Source organism: Ursus arctos, unplaced genomic scaffold (genome assembly GCF_023065955.2).
Source record: "Ursus arctos isolate Adak ecotype North America unplaced genomic scaffold, UrsArc2.0 scaffold_26, whole genome shotgun sequence".
In the NCBI taxonomy this organism is placed as follows: Eukaryota; Metazoa; Chordata; class Mammalia; order Carnivora; family Ursidae; genus Ursus; species Ursus arctos.
This window is the reverse complement of record NW_026622941.1, coordinates 3,501,232-3,521,556: the sequence shown is the minus strand read 5'-3', so window position 1 is coordinate 3,521,556 and position 20,325 is coordinate 3,501,232. Positions and strand designations below refer to the sequence as shown.

The following is a 20,325-nucleotide window of genomic DNA, read 5'->3' as shown; positions in this document are numbered from 1 at the left end:
GCACCAGCCTGCATTCCCACGAACAGTGTAAGAGGATCCCCCTTTCTCCAAATCCTCATCAACATTTGTTGTTTCCTGACTTGTCAAGAATTACCCTAAGTCTTGCACCTACCATTCTTCTATTCTTCTAAGGTGTCAAATATATCGCTAACACTATTCATATTATAATTCATATTATAAAGTCCCTCCTACCAAAGGAGAGCCCATAAGCTAACACTGCTATATAAGTTTTATAAAAAAAAAAAAAAAAAAAGACTACTCTATACAACCACATCAAACCACAGTTTTGATCCCTAGACCTAAAATCATGTAATACTTGTGATGTTTTGTTTTCATAGGTTTCCAAAATGCTTCCAAACAAACTCCATTCTGTTTAGCAATTCTAGAGTACTGGTTGATACTTAATGTGCTAGGAAGAGAACAACCCAGGTATCAAAGGCCTGTAAGCATAGTAAACTGGCAATTCTAGTATTAGCTAACTAACTTATATGTGGTATGGGCTGCATTCCCGTTCAGCTGCTCCTTTAGAACTTTACCTTAATAGGCTAATTCAGGTTTCAACTTTGCTCAACTCTTTAATTCATAAACTAAAAATTCCCTCATTAAAACATTCCCAAGATCCATTTTTACCTTGAGAAAAATACTTTACAGCAGATAATTTATAAGCATCTATGATGGATGGTTTTAATTTTATACCTGGCAAGTTTTAATGCTGATGATATATTCATGCTCTAAGGATGAGCTTACCTACCTGATTTGCACACTGAAAGTACGAAGAAAAGATAGTTAATGAGGAGGGGGAAAATGCACCCTCACTTTTTCACTCATCAGAGTATGAACTCCCTGGTTACAGACACAAATTCTAAACAGTTCAACAAAGACTAATATAAAACAGATCAATGCGATCGGAGTTAAGATGGCAGAGGAGTAGGGGTCCCCTTTTTCAGCTGGTCACCTGAGTTGAGCTGGATAGGTACCAGACCATCCTGAACACCCACGAAATCAGCCTAAGATGCAGGAAGATAAATCTGGATCTCTACAAACGAACATCTCCAGCACTGAGTATTGAGGTACGAAGCAGGGAGCCGTGAATCCACGCACAGATATCGGAAGAGAAACGGAAGGTGGAGGGAGCATCTGCGCTCGGGTGCCAGGAAGCGGTAGCCACCTGCACTGGGGAGCGGGCTGACTCGAGGACCGGCACCACGAGAGAGCAGATTGAGACCGTGAGCCGGGGAACGCACGCGACCAGACTGAACACCAGAGCTCAGGAGTGGGTGGGAACCACACTGAAACGGAGCTCCAGAGTGTGCGGGGGTGGCTAGTGGCTGGCGGTGTTAGAAACACAAAGGACAGAGACCTGCCGGCCCGGGAAGTGAGGGCTGGGACGCCGGGTGTGGGGCGCACATCCAGGGATGCTGTAGGGTTTAGCAGCACCAACAGAAGCAGGGTTAGAATGGCCAGAGGAGCTCAGTGGAGAGCGGACTGCGATCCCTCTGTTCTATGACAGAGGCTGGGATTCGGCTACTGCTGCTCTCTCAGAAGAGGCACAGCAAACTGCCAGGGAAAGCCGCCAGAGAACAAAAGCCTGGGAATACCGGCTCACAGTGTGCCCATCCCCATCTCCCCTCGCAGGGGACAGGGAGACTCTACCCAAACGGGGTTGCCTGAGTATCGGCGCGGCAGGCCCCTCCCCCAGAAGGCAGGCTGAAAAATCAAGAAGCCCACATCCCTAAGATCCCTATAAAACAAGTACACACTGCATGGGTCCTGGGCAATAATCTGGGCTCTGGACAACCCCGCAACCTCTCCTCATCAGAATGACGAAAAGGAGAAATCCACCCCCAGCAAAGAAAAGACAATGAGTCTGTGGCCTCTGCCACAGAACTAATGGATATGGATATAACCAAATTATCAGAAATGGAGTTCAGAGTAACAATGGTCAAGATGATGTGTAGATTGAAAAAAGTATTAATGAAAATATTAACGAGAATATAGAATCTCTAAGGGCGGAAATGAGAGCGAATCTGGCAGAAATTAAAAATACTATGAATCAGGGGGCGCCTGGGTAGCACAGTCGTTAAGTGTCTGCCTTCGGCTCAGGGCGTGATCCTGGTGTTGTGGGATCGAGCCCCACATCAGGCTCCTCTGCTGGAAGCCTGCTTCTTCCTCTCCCACTCCCCCTGCTTGTGTTCCCTCTCTCGCTGGCTGTCTCTGTCAAATAAATAAAATCTTTAAAAAAAAAATACTATGAATCAAATGCAGTCAAAACTAGATGCTCTGACGGCCAGGGTAAATGAGGCAGAAGAACAAATCGGCGAATTGGAGGATGGCTTAGTAGAAGAGAAAGCTAAAACAGAAACTTGGCTCAAAAAATCCAATCTCAAGAATGTAGGTTATGGGAGATTACGGACTCAATGAAACATTCCAATGTCAGACTCATGGGAATCCCCGAGGGGGTGGAGAAAAACAGAGGTCTAGAAGAGATATTTGAACAAATTGTAGCTGAAAACTTCCCTAATCTAGCAAAGGACATAAGCATTCGTGTCCAAGAGGCAGAGAGGACCCCTCCCAAGCTCAACCACAACAAACCTACGCCATGTCACGTCATAGTGAAATTCGCAAATATTAGATCCAAGGATACAGTATTGAAAGCAGCCAGGGCAAAGAAATTTCTCACGTACCAAGACAAAGGTATCAGAATTACGTCAGAACTGTCTACACAGACCTGAAATGAGAGAAAGGGTTGAGGGGCATTTTTAAAGCTCTTTCCAAGAAAAACATGCAGCCAAGGATCCTTTATCCAGCAAGGCTGTCATTCAGAATTGATGGAGAGATAAAGACCTTCCAGAATCGCCAGTCACTGACCAATTTCGTAACCACGAAACCAGCCCTATAGGGGATATTAAGGGGGGTTCTATAAAAGTAAAAGGGCCCCAAGAGTGATACAGAACAGAAAGTCACAATCTATAGAAACAAAGACTTTACTGGCACCATGGCATCATTAAAATCATATCTCTCAATAATCGGTCTCAATGTGAACGGCCTAAATGGTCCCATAAAACGCCACAGGGTTGCAGACTGGATAAAAAGACATGACCCATCCATTTGCTGTTTACAAGAGGCCCATTTTGAACCTAAAGATACATCCAGACTGAAAGTAAAGGGATGGAATAATATCTTTCACGCCAATGGACTTCAAAAGAAAGCTGGGGTTGCAATTCTCATATTAGACAGATTGGATTTTAAACTAAAGACTATAGTTAGAGATACAGAAGGGCACTATATTATTCTTAAAGGATGTATCCAACAAGTGGATATGACAATTATAAATATGTATGCCCCCAACAGGGGAGCAGCAAGATACACAAGCCAACTCTTAACCAGAATAAAGAGACATATAGATAAAAATACGTTAATAGTAGGGGACCTCAACACTCCACTATCAGCAATAGATAGATCACCTAAGCAGAAAATCAACAAAGAAACAAGAGCTTTGAATGCCATACTAGACAAGTTGGACCTCATAGATATATATAGAACACTACACCCCAAAACAAAAGAATACTCATTCTATTCTAATGCACATGGAACATTCTCAAGAATAGACCATGCTCTGGGTCACAAAACAGGTCTCAACCGATACCAAAAGACTGAAATTATTCCCTGCATATTCTCAGACCACAACGCCTTGAAATGGGAACTCAACCACAAGGAAAAATTTGGAAGAAACTCAAACACTTGGTGACTAAGAACCATCCTGCTCAAGAATGATTCGATAAACCAGGAAATCAAAAATCAATTTAAACAATTTATGGAGACCAATGAGAATGAAAACTCAACGGTCCAAGACCTATGGGACACTGCAAAGGCAGTCCTAAGGGGAAAATACATAGCCATCCAAGCCTCACTCAAAAGAATAGAAAAATCTAAAATGCAGTTTTATATTTCTCACCTCAAGAAGCTGGAACAGCAACAGAACAGGTCTAATCCACGAACGAGAAAGCAATTGATCAAGATTAGAGCAGAGATCAATGAATTAGAAACCAGGAGCACAGTAGAGCAGATCAACAGAACTAGAAGCTGGTTCTTTGAAAGAATAAATAAAATAGACAAGCCACTGGCAAGACTTATCCAAAAGAATACAGAAAGGACCCAAATTAATAAAATTATGAATGAAAAGGGAGAGGTCACAACCAGCACCAATGAAATAGGAAGGATCATTAGAAACTTTTATCAACAGCTTTATGCCAATAAATTAAGCAACCTGGGAGAGATGGAGGCCTTCCTGGAAACCTATAAACTACCAAGACTGAAACAGGAAGAAATTGATTTTTTAAACAAACCAATTAATTATGAAGAGATTGAAACAGTGATTAAAAACCTTCCAAAAACCAAAACTCCAGGGCCTGATGGATTCCCCGGGGAATTCTACCAAACATTCAAAGAAGAAATAATACCTATTCTCCTAAGGGTATTTCAAAAAATAGAAACAGAAGGAAAACTACCAAACCCATTCTATGAGGCCAATATTACCTTGATCTCCAAACCAGGTAGAGACCCCATCAAAAAGGAGAATTACAGACCGATTTCCCTGATGAATATGGACGCCAAAATTCTCAACAAGATCCTAGCTAACAGGATCCAACAGTACATTAAAAGGATTATCCATCACGACCAAGTGGGATTCATCCCTGGGATGCAAGGGTGGTTCAACACTCGCAAATCTATCAGTGTGATAGATTAATATCAACAAGAAAAAAGCCAAGAATCATATGATCCTCTCAATAGATGCAGAAAAAGCATTTGACAAAATACAGCATCCTTTCCTGATTAAAGCCCTTCAGAGTGTAGGGATAGAGGGTACATTCCTCAATCTCATAAAAACCATCTATGAAAAGCCTACAGCAAATATCATTCTCAATGGGGAAAAGCTGGAAGCCTTTCCCTTAAGATCAGGAACACGACAAGGATGCCCACTCTCGCCATTATTATTCAACATAATACTAGAAGTCCTTGCAACAGCAATCAGACAACAAAAAGGGATAAAAGGTATCCAAATCGGCAAAGAAGTCACACTGTCTCTCTTCGCAGATGACATGATACTCTATATGGAAAATCCAAAAGAATCCACCCCCAAACTACTAGAAGTTTTGGAGCAATTCAGTAATGTGGCAGGATACAAAATCAATGCTCAGAAATCAGTTGCATGTCTATACACGAACAATGAGACTGAAGAAAGAGAAATTAGGGAATCCATCCCATTTACAATAGCATCAAAAATCATACGTTATCTCGGAATTAACTTAACCAGAGACGTAAAGGATCTATATTCTAGAAACTACAAATCACTCTTGAAAGACATTGAAGAAGACACAAAAAGATGGAAAAATATTCCATGCTCATGGACTGGAAGAATTAACATAGTTAAAATGTCCATGCTACCCAGAGCAATCTACACTTTCAATGGTATCCCGATCAAAATACCAATGACATTTTTCAAAGAACTGGAACAAACAGCCCTTAAATTTGTGTGGAACCAGAAAAGGCCATGAATCGCCAAGGAAGTGTTGAAAAGGAAAAACAAAGCTAGGGGCATCACAATGCCGGATTTCAAGCTGCCCTACAAAGCTGTGATCACAAAGACAGCATGGTACTGGCACAAAAACAGACACATAGACCAATGGAACAGAATACAGAACCCAGAAATGGACCCTCGGCTCTTTGGGCAACTAATCTTTGATAAAGCAGGAAAAAGCATCCAGTGGGAAAAAGACAGTCTCTTCAATAAATGGTGCTGGGAAAATTGGACAGCTACATGCAAAAGAATGAAATTTGACCACTCTCTCACACCATACACAAAGATAAACTCCAAATGGATGAAAGACCTCAATGTGAGACAGGAATCCATCAAAATCCTAGAGGAGAGCATAGGCAGCAACCTCTACGACATCGGCCACAGCAACCTTTTTCATGACACATATCCAAAGGCAAGAGAAACAAAAGATAAAATGAACTCATGGGACTTCATCAAGATAAAAAGCTTCTGCACAGCCAAGGAAACAGTCAAAAAAACTAAGAGGCAGCCCACGGAATAGGAAAATATATTTGCAAATGACAGTAGATAAAAGACTGGTATCCAAGATCTACAAAGAACTTCTCAAACTCAATACACGAGAAACAAATAAACAAATCATAAAATGGGCAGAAGATATGAATAGACACTTGTATGTATGAAAACATACAAATGGCTAACAGACACATGAAAAAATGTTCAAAATCATTAGCCATCATTTGAAATTCAAATCAAAACCACACTAGATAGCACCTTACGCCAGTTAGAATGGCAAAAATTGACAAGGCAAGAAACAACAATTGTTGGATAGGATGTGGAGAAAGGGGATCCCTCCTACATTGTTGGTGGGAATGCAAGCTGGTACAGCCACTCTGGAAAACAGTGTGGAGGTCCCTTACAAAGTTAAAAATTGAGCTACCCTATGATCCAGCCATTGCACTCCTGGGTATTTACCCCAAAGATACAGACGTAGTGAAGAGAAGGGCCATATGCACCCCAATGTTCATAGCAGCATTGTCCACAATAGCTAAATCGTGGAAGGAGCCGAGATGCCCTTCAAAAGATGACTGGATTAAGAAGATATGGTCCATATATACAATGGAATATTACTCAGCTATCAGAAAGAACGATTTCTCAACATTTGCTGCAACATGGACAGCACTGGAGGAGATAAGGCTAAGTGAAATAAGTCAAGCAGAGAAAGACAATTATCATATGGTTTCTCTCATCTGTGGAACATAAGAACTAGGAAGATCGGTAGAAGAAAGGGATAAAGAAAGGGGGGGTAATCAGAAAGGGGAAAGAAGCATAAGAGACTATGGACTCTGAGAGACAAACTGAGGGCTTCAGAGGGGACGGGGGTGGGGGAATGGGATAGGCTGGTGATGGGTAGTAAGGAGGGCACGTATTGCATGGTGCACTGGGTATTATACGCAACTAATGAATCATCGAACTTTACATCAAAAACCAGGGATGTACTGTATGGTAACTAACATAATATAATAAAAAAATATTATTATAATTAAAAAAAAAAACAGATCAATGGATTAACTGTAACCTGGCAGAGTTTCTGCCTAGATCATGATGTTATAACTAGGTAAAAGACAAAGGGCTTGGGCCTGACACAAAATAATAAAAGGCCAATAGGATCCAACACAAAACAAACTTGCCAAAACCAGTGTGGTGTCATTATCAAAAGAATCACATTGAAGTTAAATAATTTGCTCTAGCTGCAGCTGTAGCTCTGCAAATTTGAACCATGGGCCCAAGTATAACTCATCTCTGAATAGAACGTTCTATCTAGCACCATCTAGATGAGAGATCAGAGCAAAAGACTCAAAGCACAGCTAGAATACGATTCTTAAAACATAACTATACAGAATGAACAACTCAAAGGAAACAAAATACTGAAGTCATGAAAGCTTTCAGTAAATACATAATTTTTCTAGTCCCTTTAGGCCATAAGGAGTCACAAGGTGAAGAAAATAAACACATTTTTTAAAAAATTCCATCCTTGGGGCGCCTGGGTGGCTCAGTCGTTAAGCGTCTGCCTTTGGCGCAGCGCGTGATCCCGGCGTTCTGGGATCAAGCCCCACATCAGGCTCCTCCACTGGGAACCTGCTTCTTCCTCTCCCACTCCCCCTGCTTGTGTTCCCTCTCTCACCAGCTGTCCCTCTCTCCGTCAAATAAATAAATAAAATCTTAAAAAAAAAAAATTCCATCCTTTAAAAAAAATTGTTTCATCAATCTCTATTTTGGGGGCTTAGAAAAAAATGCTATCACCATAAACCCAGGATAAATAGACTAGCTTTCTCTTCTACTTTCAGGGTTCAAATACCAGTGTTCAATAGTTTTAACAAGCCCAGTGATCAGGTATGCCTGTCCATTAATTACCTTCATGTCATAGCCATATGTCTCCCGGATATCTTCATCAGAATCTGTTTCTTCATCATCATAGTCCATTGTTTGTCGAGGGGAAGAAGACACACTGCTCACCACTCGGTTAAAAGCAGACTGCTGGAAACTAGGTAAGTGTCCCTAAACAACAAACAATTCCAAGATGAACAGAGGGACATACTAAATAAACAAGGATAATTAATGTGCGCTTAAGACCACCTAAATGTAATGAACTTCAAAGTGGCCAAAAGAATTCAACAGTTAGTACAGATCAAATTATTTGATTATGATGCCCAGGTCCATCTCAATGGTATTTCCAGGTAATGGTTCACTACAATGACCTCGGTATATACCCAAGGAAAATCCTATAGGTGTATACAGAAAGACGTTATGGATAACATAGCTGCTGGAAACTTACTGTTGTTTTTCCTTATCAGCTGGTAAGATAGATTTGATTTACTATTTACACATATAATCCCATGAAATAAAAAAAGAAAGAAAACCCTAAACTTGCCTGTAAGTCTGGATTAGCAGCTGCTTTTTGGAGTTCTGCACTGATGATCTTTTCAGTCTTTTCTCGAGCTGCCTGCTCCACCATGCGCTGGCTCAACACAGACAGTTTGGCCAGGGCAGAGGACAGTTCATCTGTGGCTAGGGCCTGCCGTGCTCTATCTTGCCAACTCATAGCTCGTTCTGTCAAACACTGCAGGGCCTCTCCTTCAGGCAAACGCACAGGCAACTTCTGAAGGGATACCAGGAGTGAGAGAATAGTCTCTAACCTTGGCCTTCGAGACCGCATACAAAGAGGGCAAAGGAATTTTACTTCTTTAGCTTGCCAGCTAGACCCTTTTTTTTGGGAACCCGATTTAGGAAGGGGAACACAGCTGTTATGGAACCAGTCTTTGCAGAGTTCACACTGTAGCATAAACCCACTGGCTGTCTTGCGGCAAATGCAAAATTTTACTTCTTCTATGCGGTCCACCATTGTCATCTTGGCTAGGTTGGCTGCTCTGAGGGAATGCATGGCTTCAATCTCTTTTTGCTCCCGTTCTTTGAAAACCGCCACCTATATACAACAAACATTTAATTAAAAAGAGTCACTGCAAAATATTCCAAAAATGCCGAATCCTCAGAGCTGAGGGATCATCTCCATGTTGTACCCTCATTGTGACAAGCACTGTCCTTGAAAAGCAAACAAACAAACATCTGTCAATCATTTCCTATAATGTGGGTGCAAACATTCCTCATCTGTGAAATGGGCAAAGTGCTACCATATTTGACAATTTGTATCAGTAGAGTACTTTGAACTCTTCTGTCGGGTGCAGTAGAAAGATAATATGCCTTGGAGTCAAGCAACCTGAGCACAAAGCCTGGCTCTTGTACTTATAGATGGCTAATCTGGGGCACAAGTTTTCTGAATTTTAGTTTTCTGAAAAATGAGGATACCAACCAACCTCATTTTGTTGTTCTGAGGATTTAGATAAGATAACACATGAAAGTGCCTAACTTGGTGTCTCACACAAGGTAAACACCCAATAAATATTACTTCCCTAATCCCCTTGTAATTCCTTCCCTGGGGGTGACTTCTATACAAATCGATTTTTATATTTTTCTAAAACAGCCTCTCCAACTCATGTAGAAGTAGAATAACAAAGTCTGATGGCCAATTATAACAAGGCTTTATATAACTCATTTCAAAAAATAAAAGTAAATAAACTTTAATTATCATTGCAGTGCATTTTCTTTTTTAAACTGTGGTAGCTTTGAAACAATTATGAAATAATTTCCAGTTCTATTAATTTGGCCTGACTGACTTGTTAGGAAGGCTTGCTAATAAATCATTTCCACTGGCCTCAAAACAGGATCATTTGTGGGTGCCTGGGTGGCTAAGTCAGTGCACCATCTGGCCTTGGTTTCAGCTCAGGCTGTGGTCTTGGGGTCATGGGACTGAACCCCGCATCAGGTTCCCCGCTATGTGGGGAGTCTGTTTCCCTCCACTCTCTCCCTCTGTCCCTCCCCCCACTCATGTGCTCGCTCTCTCTCTCAAATAAATACATCTTTAAAAAACAACAACCACAACCGAGGATCATTTGTAGGGAGAAACATCCATATCATGTGACTTAATGTATGTAATTCCCTACTGTTACATATAGCCCAAATTCCTTTTTTATTTCTCTTTACATACTCAGGCGCCTAGTCACCTTCACACATTCTTCCTCCTCTCCAGAAACACCTATCATTCCAAGTATTTTTTTGAGGACTCACTATACTGCGAATGAGACTAAGAGAAGGGAGGTATTTTAAATAGCAGCTGGTATCATTAAACAGATATAATTCCTTCTAAAAGCAGAGTATTAAATGTCACAAAATGCTATTAAATTCTAACCCAGTAATCACATTCTTAAAAGTAAAGGAAAATAGGGGTGCCTGGGTGGCTCAGTTGTTAAGCGCCTGCCTTCGGCTGAGGGTGTAATCCCGGCGTTCTGGGATCGAGCCCCACGTCAGGCTCCTCCACTGGGAGCCTGCTTCTTCCTCTCCCACTCCCCCTGCTTGTGTTCCCTCTCTCGCTGGCTGTCTCTATCTCTGTCAAATAAATAAATAAAATCTTAAAAAAAAAAAAAAGTAAAGGAAAATAATTTGAAAAAAGAAAAAAATTTTATAAAGAAGTTCACTTTACATTATCCCTAATAGCAAACACTTAGTAATAATCAAAATATTTGATGTGTCAGAAAATGTTCAACAAATTATGGACAATTTGATGGAATATTAGACAACTATTAAAACAATAATAAAGAACATAGATTTGGAAAGACAAACAATTTTAGGGAGAGAGCATAATAAACTTTGATTACAAATATAAAAAAATGAAATATTCTACTATAAAGCCAAAGATTAAGTATACAAAAATAAAAAATAGTTAAGAACATAAAACCAGTGAATCTGCTAATATCGTCATAGAATTCTGTATTCAGAAAGCAGGCTCAAAATGCATTTCATAATTTCTTACCACCATAGCTGTATCTCTGGTTTCCTCCAATCCTTCCTCCAGATCACTCAAAGGCTCAAGGTCCAGATCTTTTTCTTTTTCTTTTTCTATTAGTTCTTTTACTTTTTTCCTTCTGTTTTTACCACTCCCGTATATACCAATGTCAGTCCGGGGACTTAGCACCTACAAAAATAAAGCCAAACACTGAATTCTAGTTTTTAAAAAAATCTTAAAACTAAAAATAATAAAAAGGAACCATTTACTGACCATTCATCTTGTCCTAGGCACTTTCTTACGTACCTTCTACAGACACCTAACTCAACCCTCATAACGACCCTCTGTAGAAGGTGTATCACCTGTATTTTACAAACCGGGGAAACTAAGGCTCAGAAAGGAAACAACTTGCCCAAGGACACAGGCTTAACAATTAGTGAGCCAGTGCTCGACCTGAAAGTACCTTACTCCAAAGCCTATGCTCTTTAACTACTAGGATGTTCAACTGCTCAAGATGAAAAGGGTAACGAGTATAAGATATTTCAAGAACAGAATCCATTAGTAACAGAGATAAGATCCAGGCTAATTGCTTTTTCTGGACAGAGTACGAGATGAACTGGAGATAAGTCAGCCTAAGACTCCAGATTTCCAGTAGACATCTGATATCACTTAATAGGAATCACTTATATAACCATGACCAGATAAACTGAAAACAACCCTCACCAATGAAACTCCTACCTACAGGTATTAAATTACCAACTGTTCTTTACCTGCAACAAGGTATGGCTAGAATTCTTCTTAAGAAAGGTCCGCCCAGTCCGTTCTCTCCATGCCCGTGCAGCTGCTACTTGTGATTCTACCTGGGGCAGTGCATCCAGACGCACAGGGATAGGTCGCCCTTTGGCAGATAAGCTCTCCAGCTGCTCCAAATAAGCATAGTTGCTGCCACTCTGAAAAACAAAAGTGCATTCTCACCCAACTTGTACTTTCTTATGGAGTCTAGTAATATTGGTTGGAAGATCTTACAAAGAGTTAAGTGTTAAGTTTTTTGTTAAATGTTATTCTTTAAAGCTAATTTTATCTCTTGAACTAATAGAGCTTCCAATGTCCTTTTTAAAAAGTCTATAAATTCATGCTGTCAAGGATTTTTATTAATTAATGAGGGAACTAGTTAAGATGTAAAAATCAGTTCAAAAGGTAATCTAAAGGACAGACATATATGGGGCACCTGGGTGGCTGTCGGTCGAGCATCCAACCGATGCTCTTGGTTTCAGCTCAGGTCATGATCTCCTGGTTAGGAAATCAAGCCCCGCGTGATTTCAGTGGGGAGTCTGCTTCCCCCCCCCTTCTCCCCTGCCCCTCCCCCGTTCACAAACACACTCTAAAATAAATAATCTTAAAAAAAAAAAAAAAGAACAGAATATATAAATACAATCAGGAATGAGACAAGAAATTTGCTAATAGATGGAAACAGATATTTAATATCATATGGGACAATTTAATCATCTTTTCTACCATGAGGAAATCAATTGTTCCATTATAGATAAATTTAGTTGTCTTTCTATGGACATAATTCATTTGTATTACTACCATTTTTTAATAATTGACAGAGTTGTAAATAACCTGGTCAAAGAAAATCTACAGCATGCACTCTCAGAATGAGATAATCTTGGAGAGTTCACTAGATGACATCCAGTACTCCACTAAAAGGACACCTGGGGGGAGTCTGGGTGGCATAGTCGTTAAGCCTCTGCCTTCGGCTCAGGGCGTGATCCCAGCGTTCTGGGATCGAGCCCCACGTCAGGCTCCTCTGCTGGGAGCCTGCTTCTTCCTCTCCCACTCCCCCTGCTTGTGTTCCCTCTCTCTCGCTGGCTGTCTCTGTCTCTGTCTCTGTCAAATAAATAAATAAAATCTTTAAAAATAAAAAATAAAAAAAGTAAAAGAACACCCAGTAATTTCTTTTGCCTATTTTCAAAGTCTTTCAAACTTTTCCAACAACTACAGAGTAGTATTTTAGTTCTGATAACCACCTCCATTTTATGTTACATAAATACAGATGAGAACAGATATTTGCCATGGTCACAATGGTTCAGTATTTCCAATGTAATGAAGTCATTATTGTTTTTAGAACTGTTACTGCTGTAAATTTACTAACTAAATCATTATAAGAGGTGAGAGAGTTAACAAGTAATCCATTCCAGGAATTTATCAAGAACATCTGAAGTGGGCTGGGAGCCAACAGGCAGTAATTCAGAGCGATGCCTTAGATTGGCTGAATCTCCAGGCAGACAGAACACATAACCATTCCTATAAGAAAACTGTATATATGCCCTTAACAGTCATTGTTATTCAGAAGCCCTGAATGAGGGAAAGGCATAGTTACATGCTATAAATAGACATTTGAATAAAAGGTTATTTCCTATGTTAAATGACACATTTGCCTATAAACTCATTTTGAAAGTTACACTGAAATGTGGAAAAATAAAGAGGTAAAAAACTTAAGTGACTTTTTTTTTTTTAAAAGTAGGCTCCACATCCAACGTGGGGCTTGAACTCACAGCCCCGAGATCAAGAGCCACACGCTCCACCGACTGAGCCATCCAGGTGCCCCAACTTAAGTAAATTTTTAATAATAATAATGGGAAGGTTTTAGCCCTAAGAGATATTATAATGGTATAATTAAATCACTGTGGTACTACGATTAAAGAATAGATAGCAAAATGGAAGAGAAAAGAAAGCTCAAGTACAGATACAGCTGAGAAATACTATGTTTACTGCTACTCCTTCTTGTACCCAACTATAGCTGTTTGACCACGGAAGACCTTCTGGCTAAGGCTTGACTTAGCCTGCTCCCAAGCTCTGTATCTTAAAGAAGAGTCTGCCTGTCAAGAGAAGTTGTCCACTTAGAACCTACGAGTCAGCCTCCCCACTGCAGGGAGGGCTAGGCGGAGGACAAGTCCTTCAAAATTACAAAGGAAACACAAGACAGCCATTTATACTTGCAAACTTGGTCCCGTAGTCATAAATTAACAGCCAACTAAGGGTCATCAAACATTCGAGGACAACCAAACTCCTGAAATAGGTTAAAGATGAAACAGAGAACCTGTCCTGATGAAAACAGATAATTTTTCTTCCAAGATTTTATTTAAATTCAAGTTAGTTAACATATAGTGTAGTACTGGTTTCAGGAACAGAATTTAGTGATTCATCCTCACACAGAACACCCAGTGTTCATCAACACGTGCCCTCCTTAATGCCCATCATCCATTCAGCCTATCCCCTCACCCAACCATCTCCCCTCCAGAAATCTTCAGTTTAGAAAACAGAGATAATTTTAAAAATAGCATAGAAAAAGTGCAGCTAAGAAGCTCCCAGAAAAAGTTAACTGAAAACAAACTAAAACAAAAGTCATTAGAACCTGACACCTAGGATATGTTTTCTTGGAATAGCAGTTTAGTACAAGAGAATTCGTTTCCTTTTCTTCGGATATAGTTCTACAATAAAGAGTATGTACATCCTCAATACTGAAAATGCTGCAAGGTTTTTATAATTCAGGAGGAATATTATATATTGTTTTAAATTAAAATATATAACACAGGTCTTTCCAACTAGAGAATATGCTATTTTGAGGGCCAGGGTACTATCTTTACACCCTTCCCTCACATTTCTACTCCCAAACAACTAGAATAATACCTACCATGAGCGTGACGGTGTTCAGTAAATATTAATTTCATCTTCTTTTTTCTCTTATTTTAAAATTTATTTGCACACATGGTGAAGATTCAAAGAATACAGCAGGGAATAAGCTCCCTATTGCTCAGAGTTAAATAAATAGCTAATTCCGTCATCTTTCATAGCAGGGAGTCAACAGAAACAAGTAACATTTAAATAGGTAATATATATTTTGAATGACAGAATTAGATGGAACAACGAAATTTTAAGTACTAATATTTTATTATGGTTACTCTATTCTAAAGAATTAAAGGCTTAAAGAATTCATCTGTGAGACAACATTACCCAAATGGTAGGATAATTCAAGAGGCTCCTTACCTGAATAGCTTCCACTTTAGCTGTCCATTCTCGAGCCTTTTGTAATGCTTCTTTCAGGGACAACACATTGGGCAGAAAGGCTGGAATGTTCTTGGCTTCATTCACTATGCTTTCTAAACTTGCCACACTGTGCCGTGGTCTAAAAAACCCACAAAGATAGGGTAGATGCATGAGGAAAAGTCAAACTGCTACTAACATTTAAATAACATTTTAGAATGTGCAGAGAAATTTCATATACATGATTTCATTTAGTTCTTACCACAACCCTATAAGGGAGGCAAAGCAGCTATTACCTTTATTTCCAATTTACAAATAAGAAAACCTTAACTCAAAAATCAATTATTTTCCCTAAAGTCATTTAATACAGTGAATGGCACAGCTAAAATACCAATTGAGAATGAGTCTCAGATCCCTTGCTCTTTTCACTACACTAAACTGCATCTATTTTAGTTCTCCACAATATCTGAAATTGTCAGAGATGCGTTATCAGATAGCAGTGTGGAAAGCAATAGTCTAGAAGTCCAGTAATGCTGACCATGTACATTTAATTCAACTACATTCAATACCACCTAGTTAAAAGATGAATAAAATAGACCTTATCCTCAATGAATCAGAATACAAGATAAGAATTAAACGTGTACTGGGGACGAAGAGCAAATCACTATAGGCTCAACACTATGGGAAGCTGTGATTAATTCTGCTTAGAGGAGTTGAGACAGGCTTTGAGCTGAAGCTTAAAGAAGTAGTGTGATTTTCTCAAGGTTAAAGGAAAAAAAACCCAGGAATATAATGAACGAAGACATGAAGGAACATTTAAACGTAAGTTAAGAGGTCCAGGTGCACCTGGCTGGTTCAGTGGGTAGAGAGTGCAGCTCTTGATCTCAGGGTCATGAGTTCCAGCCCCATGTTGGGGGTAGAGATTATTTTTTTTTATTTAAAAACTAAAATCTTAAAAAAAAATAAGTTAGTAGTCTAGTTTAAGATGGGAGCTGGTGTGAGGATGACGGTGATGTAGGAGTAGAGTTAAGAGCAAATAGGGGAATCTGACAGAAAAGAAAGATGCAAACAGATTTAAGAGGTCTTAAGAGCCATGAACTTCGCCATGGAAGCAACAGGAAGCTACTGAGGATAGGAACAGTTTCTTTATCCATGAATCCTTCTATGTGCTAGGCACTGTGCTAGGTCCTGGAGATTATTAATACACAGGAGTGATAGACCCTTTGCCTAGTGAAACGTTTTAATCTTGTGGTGGTAGAGGGGGATTATTCATACCACTGTAAGATGCTATCAAAATATACAGCAGGAGGACCTAAACTGACCTGGTAGGTGACGGAAGGATTCCCAGAAATGACTTCTAAGCTTTCTTATCCTTTTTGAATAGGAGTGAGTCAGGAAAGCTGGAACCAGAGGCTGGGTAGGGGTATGCCACAGGGGATGGGCAGAAGGGAAGAGCGTTCCAGAGCAAAATAAAATGAGCACACGCAAAGGTCCAGAGACAAGAAAGAACATGGCATATCTGAGGAAAGCAGGGGGATCACTACGCTTGGAACATAAAATGCAAAGAAGAATGGCAAGGGATGAGGCTAGATCCTTAAGCAAGGGGCTAGATTACAGATGGCTTTATGAATCAGATGAAGGGACTCTAAATGTCATCCCCAGGGGAATAGGAAACAGTGAAGGGCTCTAAGCAAGAGAGTGAAAAAGCCACACCTGTATTTTAGGAAAATACTAGCTGCAGTGTAGAGAATGGGTGAGAGCAGGGTGAGGTCACAGAGTCTATGGCTATGATTTAGGCCAGCTATGACAGCACCGCAAAGAAGAATGAAAGTGAGAAATATCAAGGAAATATAATCAACATGACTTAGTAGTTATCTGAGGCTGAGGGTATGGAAATGGAAAGGAAAGGCCAAAGTTAATTTCCAAAGCTTGTTTAGAAGAGAAAAAAAATGGTATAACTCAAAGAAAAAAGGAGCAAAGGAAGAGATGATGGGAAAGACTTAATGAATTCAATTTTGGATATGGGGACTTTGAGGTATCAACAGGACATCCAATAGATTTACCTAATAGGCAGATGGTATCTATGAAAAATATCTACATGATAGATGAGAATTTGAATCAGTATAAAGATGGCCAATGGAGCCACAAAATAAGACGAAATTTTCAGGAAGATGTACAGAGTGAAAAAAGAAGTGATCTAGGCCAGAATCTTGAGGAAAGGCATTATTTAAGAGGCAGGGAGAGAAGGCCAAAAGCAAAGAAGGAGGATATTGAGAAAATAGTGGTCAGGAGTTAACCAATGCTAAGGGGCCAAGAACACTGTAGATGTGTTTCAGAAAGCTAACTTTGACAGGAGTTAGAAAACAAAAGATTCTACTTCCCACTATCCCCAACAAACCCCATCACCCTCTATTTCCTTACGAATTTTATTTTCTTTGTGACACTAATTATCTGAAATTTATTCATCCATTCACTCACTTATTCACCTGTCTCTCCCTACTAGAATGTTGGCTCTATTTTAGAGCAGGGACTTTGTGGGTCTTTTCCCCTACTATCTCTATAGCACTTAGAAATAGAGCCTGGCATGAATGTAGTAGGTACCCCATAAATACTTACTGAATTGCAAAGATTAAGGGAAAATACAAGAGCACCATAACTAGGGTCAGTGACAATGGAGTTGAAGAAGACAGATATGAAAGACATTTTTGGAGGAAAACACATTAAAACTTAGTGACTGATTAAATGTGGAAAAATAAGAGAAAAAAAGTTTTCAAATATTACTACCAACAAAATCTCATTCTGTAGACTACAGTAAGTTGCATCAGGTGTATCAAATCATGGTTTTGCATTCTAAAGTTATTTAGCTTTTCCCATTTAATATGCTCCTGGAACTGTCATGAATCTGAAGACACAGAGTAATTTGAAGGTTTCAAACAGAAAAAGGTACGGATACATTTTAGTATGTATTCTCCATGCCAACTAGAGAGCAAAATATCCAGGAAAAATATATGTGGGCTTTTCTTGGTTAAACAGAACTGTGTTCACTGAATCACCTAAGGCTTTTCCTATCAACTGCAACCAAAGTAAGTGGCTGGCAAAATAGTTAAGTACACGAAGACTTTGGAATGAAGTGGAAAATGCTTTAAATCTGAGCTGGGTTATTTAATAACTATGGGCTCTAAGTATGCCAGGTTCCTCATCCGCACAAGAGAAATTACAGATCTTAATTTTAGCTGAAGAAATACTTTCCTAAAGAACATTACAGGCTAATTAGTCGATATACAGTCAAGTATGGTGAATGCGTTACTGAAATCTCACAAATCCAATGGGGGTGCCGATGCTAATGCAACTCCATAATGTTCTCCTATCTTTCTTGCTTCTTCTTTCCCACTACTTTCCTACATAAATCCTCCACTCCAGTAAAGCCCATTTGACTTTTGTCACCTAAACACACCCTATATATTCCTTAAACTTAGCTTGATCTTTCTCTTACTCCCCTTCTACTTCAATCCCACACACACTTCAAAACTCTGCCTAAGTTCTTTCTTTTCTCTCAAGCTTCTTTTTTGATCACCAAAGCTAACAATGACCTCTCCTCCTCTGAAGTGCTACAGCATTTTTCTGTACCTCTCAGTTAACCATACCATATTGCAGTAAGCTTTACGTTTCTTAGCTCTGAACTACAGTATAGGTAAGGGGAAAGTTCTAAACAAAATAGTACTGTTGCATTTAAAGTACCTAGCAAAGTACTCTGTACTAGCACACACACAATCTTTGAAACTGTTTATATGCAGACCTATTTGATAATTTAGTGGTTGGTCAGGAAAGGCATAAAACATCTAATTAAATATTTAATGAAACAGAGCCTTATGTTCCGCCTTCGGTTCTACCCTTAATTATTAAAGAGGCAACAGTCACCAATATATGTGTTCACCTTGCCTGTAGGCAGACCTTAGCCTTTTCTTCCCATCGCTCAGAGACTGTAAGGAGCTCCTGTAGTTCAGCCATTGCCTTCTCCACAGCATGGTGGGGTGCCAACCCCACCCCAGAGTCTATCAGTTTCTTCATGACATCCAAAGTGACCTGTTGTGGATCTGACAGGGTCAGTCTTACTTCATCCAACCATCGAGCCTGCTGTAGCTCTTGCTTCAGTCGGGCTAATTCAGGTAGCTCCACATAGAGACTAGAGCCCATGTCTATCAACATCTGGAGTTTGGAAGAATCTGGGGTTTCATCCATCATGGCCTCTTGGGCACGTTCATGAAATTCTTCCACATCATCCAGGAGATTCTGAAAAAGTCAAAAGAATAAAAATAAAAAACAAATTTAAAAGATACAAAATAAGTATGGAATAGACATAGTTCAGGCAAACAATCAAATTCTAGACTAATAATCTCACCATTATAGCACCAGATATGATAGTTAAGAACCTATTTATGCTTCTCTGTAATTACCTACAGACTTACTTTTAAAACTCATTCAAACAATATTTAATGACTGTGGACTTCAACGCAGCCACTGTTCTAAGCACACAGCACTAAAACACACAAAGTCCTTGTCTTCAAGGAACGTATTTTAATATAAATAGTCAGACACTGGATATATGAATAAAATGTTTCAGTTAGTTTTAAGTGCTGTGAAAATAAAACAGGGCAACACAATAGAGAATGACCAGGGCACTTGGGTGGCTCAGTCAGTTAAGCGACTGCCTTCGGCTCAGGTCATGATCCCGGGGTCCTGGGATCAAGCCCACCACATCAGACTCCCTGCTTGGTGGGGAGCCTACTTCTCTTGCTCCCTCTGCCCCTTCCTGATGTTCTCTCACTCACTCTCTCTCAAATAAATAAATAAAATTGGAAAAAAAAAAGAGAGAGAGAGAGAGAAAGAATGACCAGAGGGGACAGGCATATTACTTTGCAATGGTGGACACAGAAAATAGATGAACTGAAACTAAAATGAGGAGCTAGAGGTAGGAACTATATGAAAATTTGGAGGAAGAGCAGTTCAGGCAGGGTGGATAATAACTGCAAAAGCTTTTACAGAGAAATGTCTTGCTCTAAAGTGGATGATGGAGAGCAAAGTGGAGAAATGTGGTTTAAAATAAGCAGAGCTCAGATTATGTAGTGCCATGTAGATTAGGAGCTTAGATTTCATTTTAATGGCTTTGGGGAAGCACTGGAGAATTTTAACCACAGAGAAGTGATATGATTTGATTTATATTTTACATGATTACACTGGCTACCGAATGAAAAATAAACTGTCAGGGACAAAAGAAGAAGAAGGGAGACAAGTTAAGAGGCTACTACAGTAATCTCAGAGGCAGAAT

At 39.7% G+C, this 20,325-nt stretch overlaps 1 protein-coding gene across 1 annotated transcript in view; it reads right to left on the bottom strand.

The window, feature by feature from the left end:
- The window catches only part of KDM5A (lysine demethylase 5A), a 97,010-nt gene that overhangs the window by 19,748 nt on the left and 56,937 nt on the right, over window positions 1-20,325 (bottom strand). The window contains exons 19-24 of the mRNA XM_026502703.4: window positions 18,934-19,289; window positions 15,003-15,141; window positions 11,723-11,902; window positions 10,980-11,141; window positions 8,487-9,038; window positions 7,970-8,113 (exon numbers count right to left, since the gene is read on the bottom strand). Of these exons, the coding sequence (XP_026358488.2) occupies window positions 7,970-8,113; window positions 8,487-9,038; window positions 10,980-11,141; window positions 11,723-11,902; window positions 15,003-15,141; window positions 18,934-19,289 (1,533 nt within the window). The remainder of the gene's footprint in view (window positions 1-7,969; window positions 8,114-8,486; window positions 9,039-10,979; window positions 11,142-11,722; window positions 11,903-15,002; window positions 15,142-18,933; window positions 19,290-20,325) is intronic.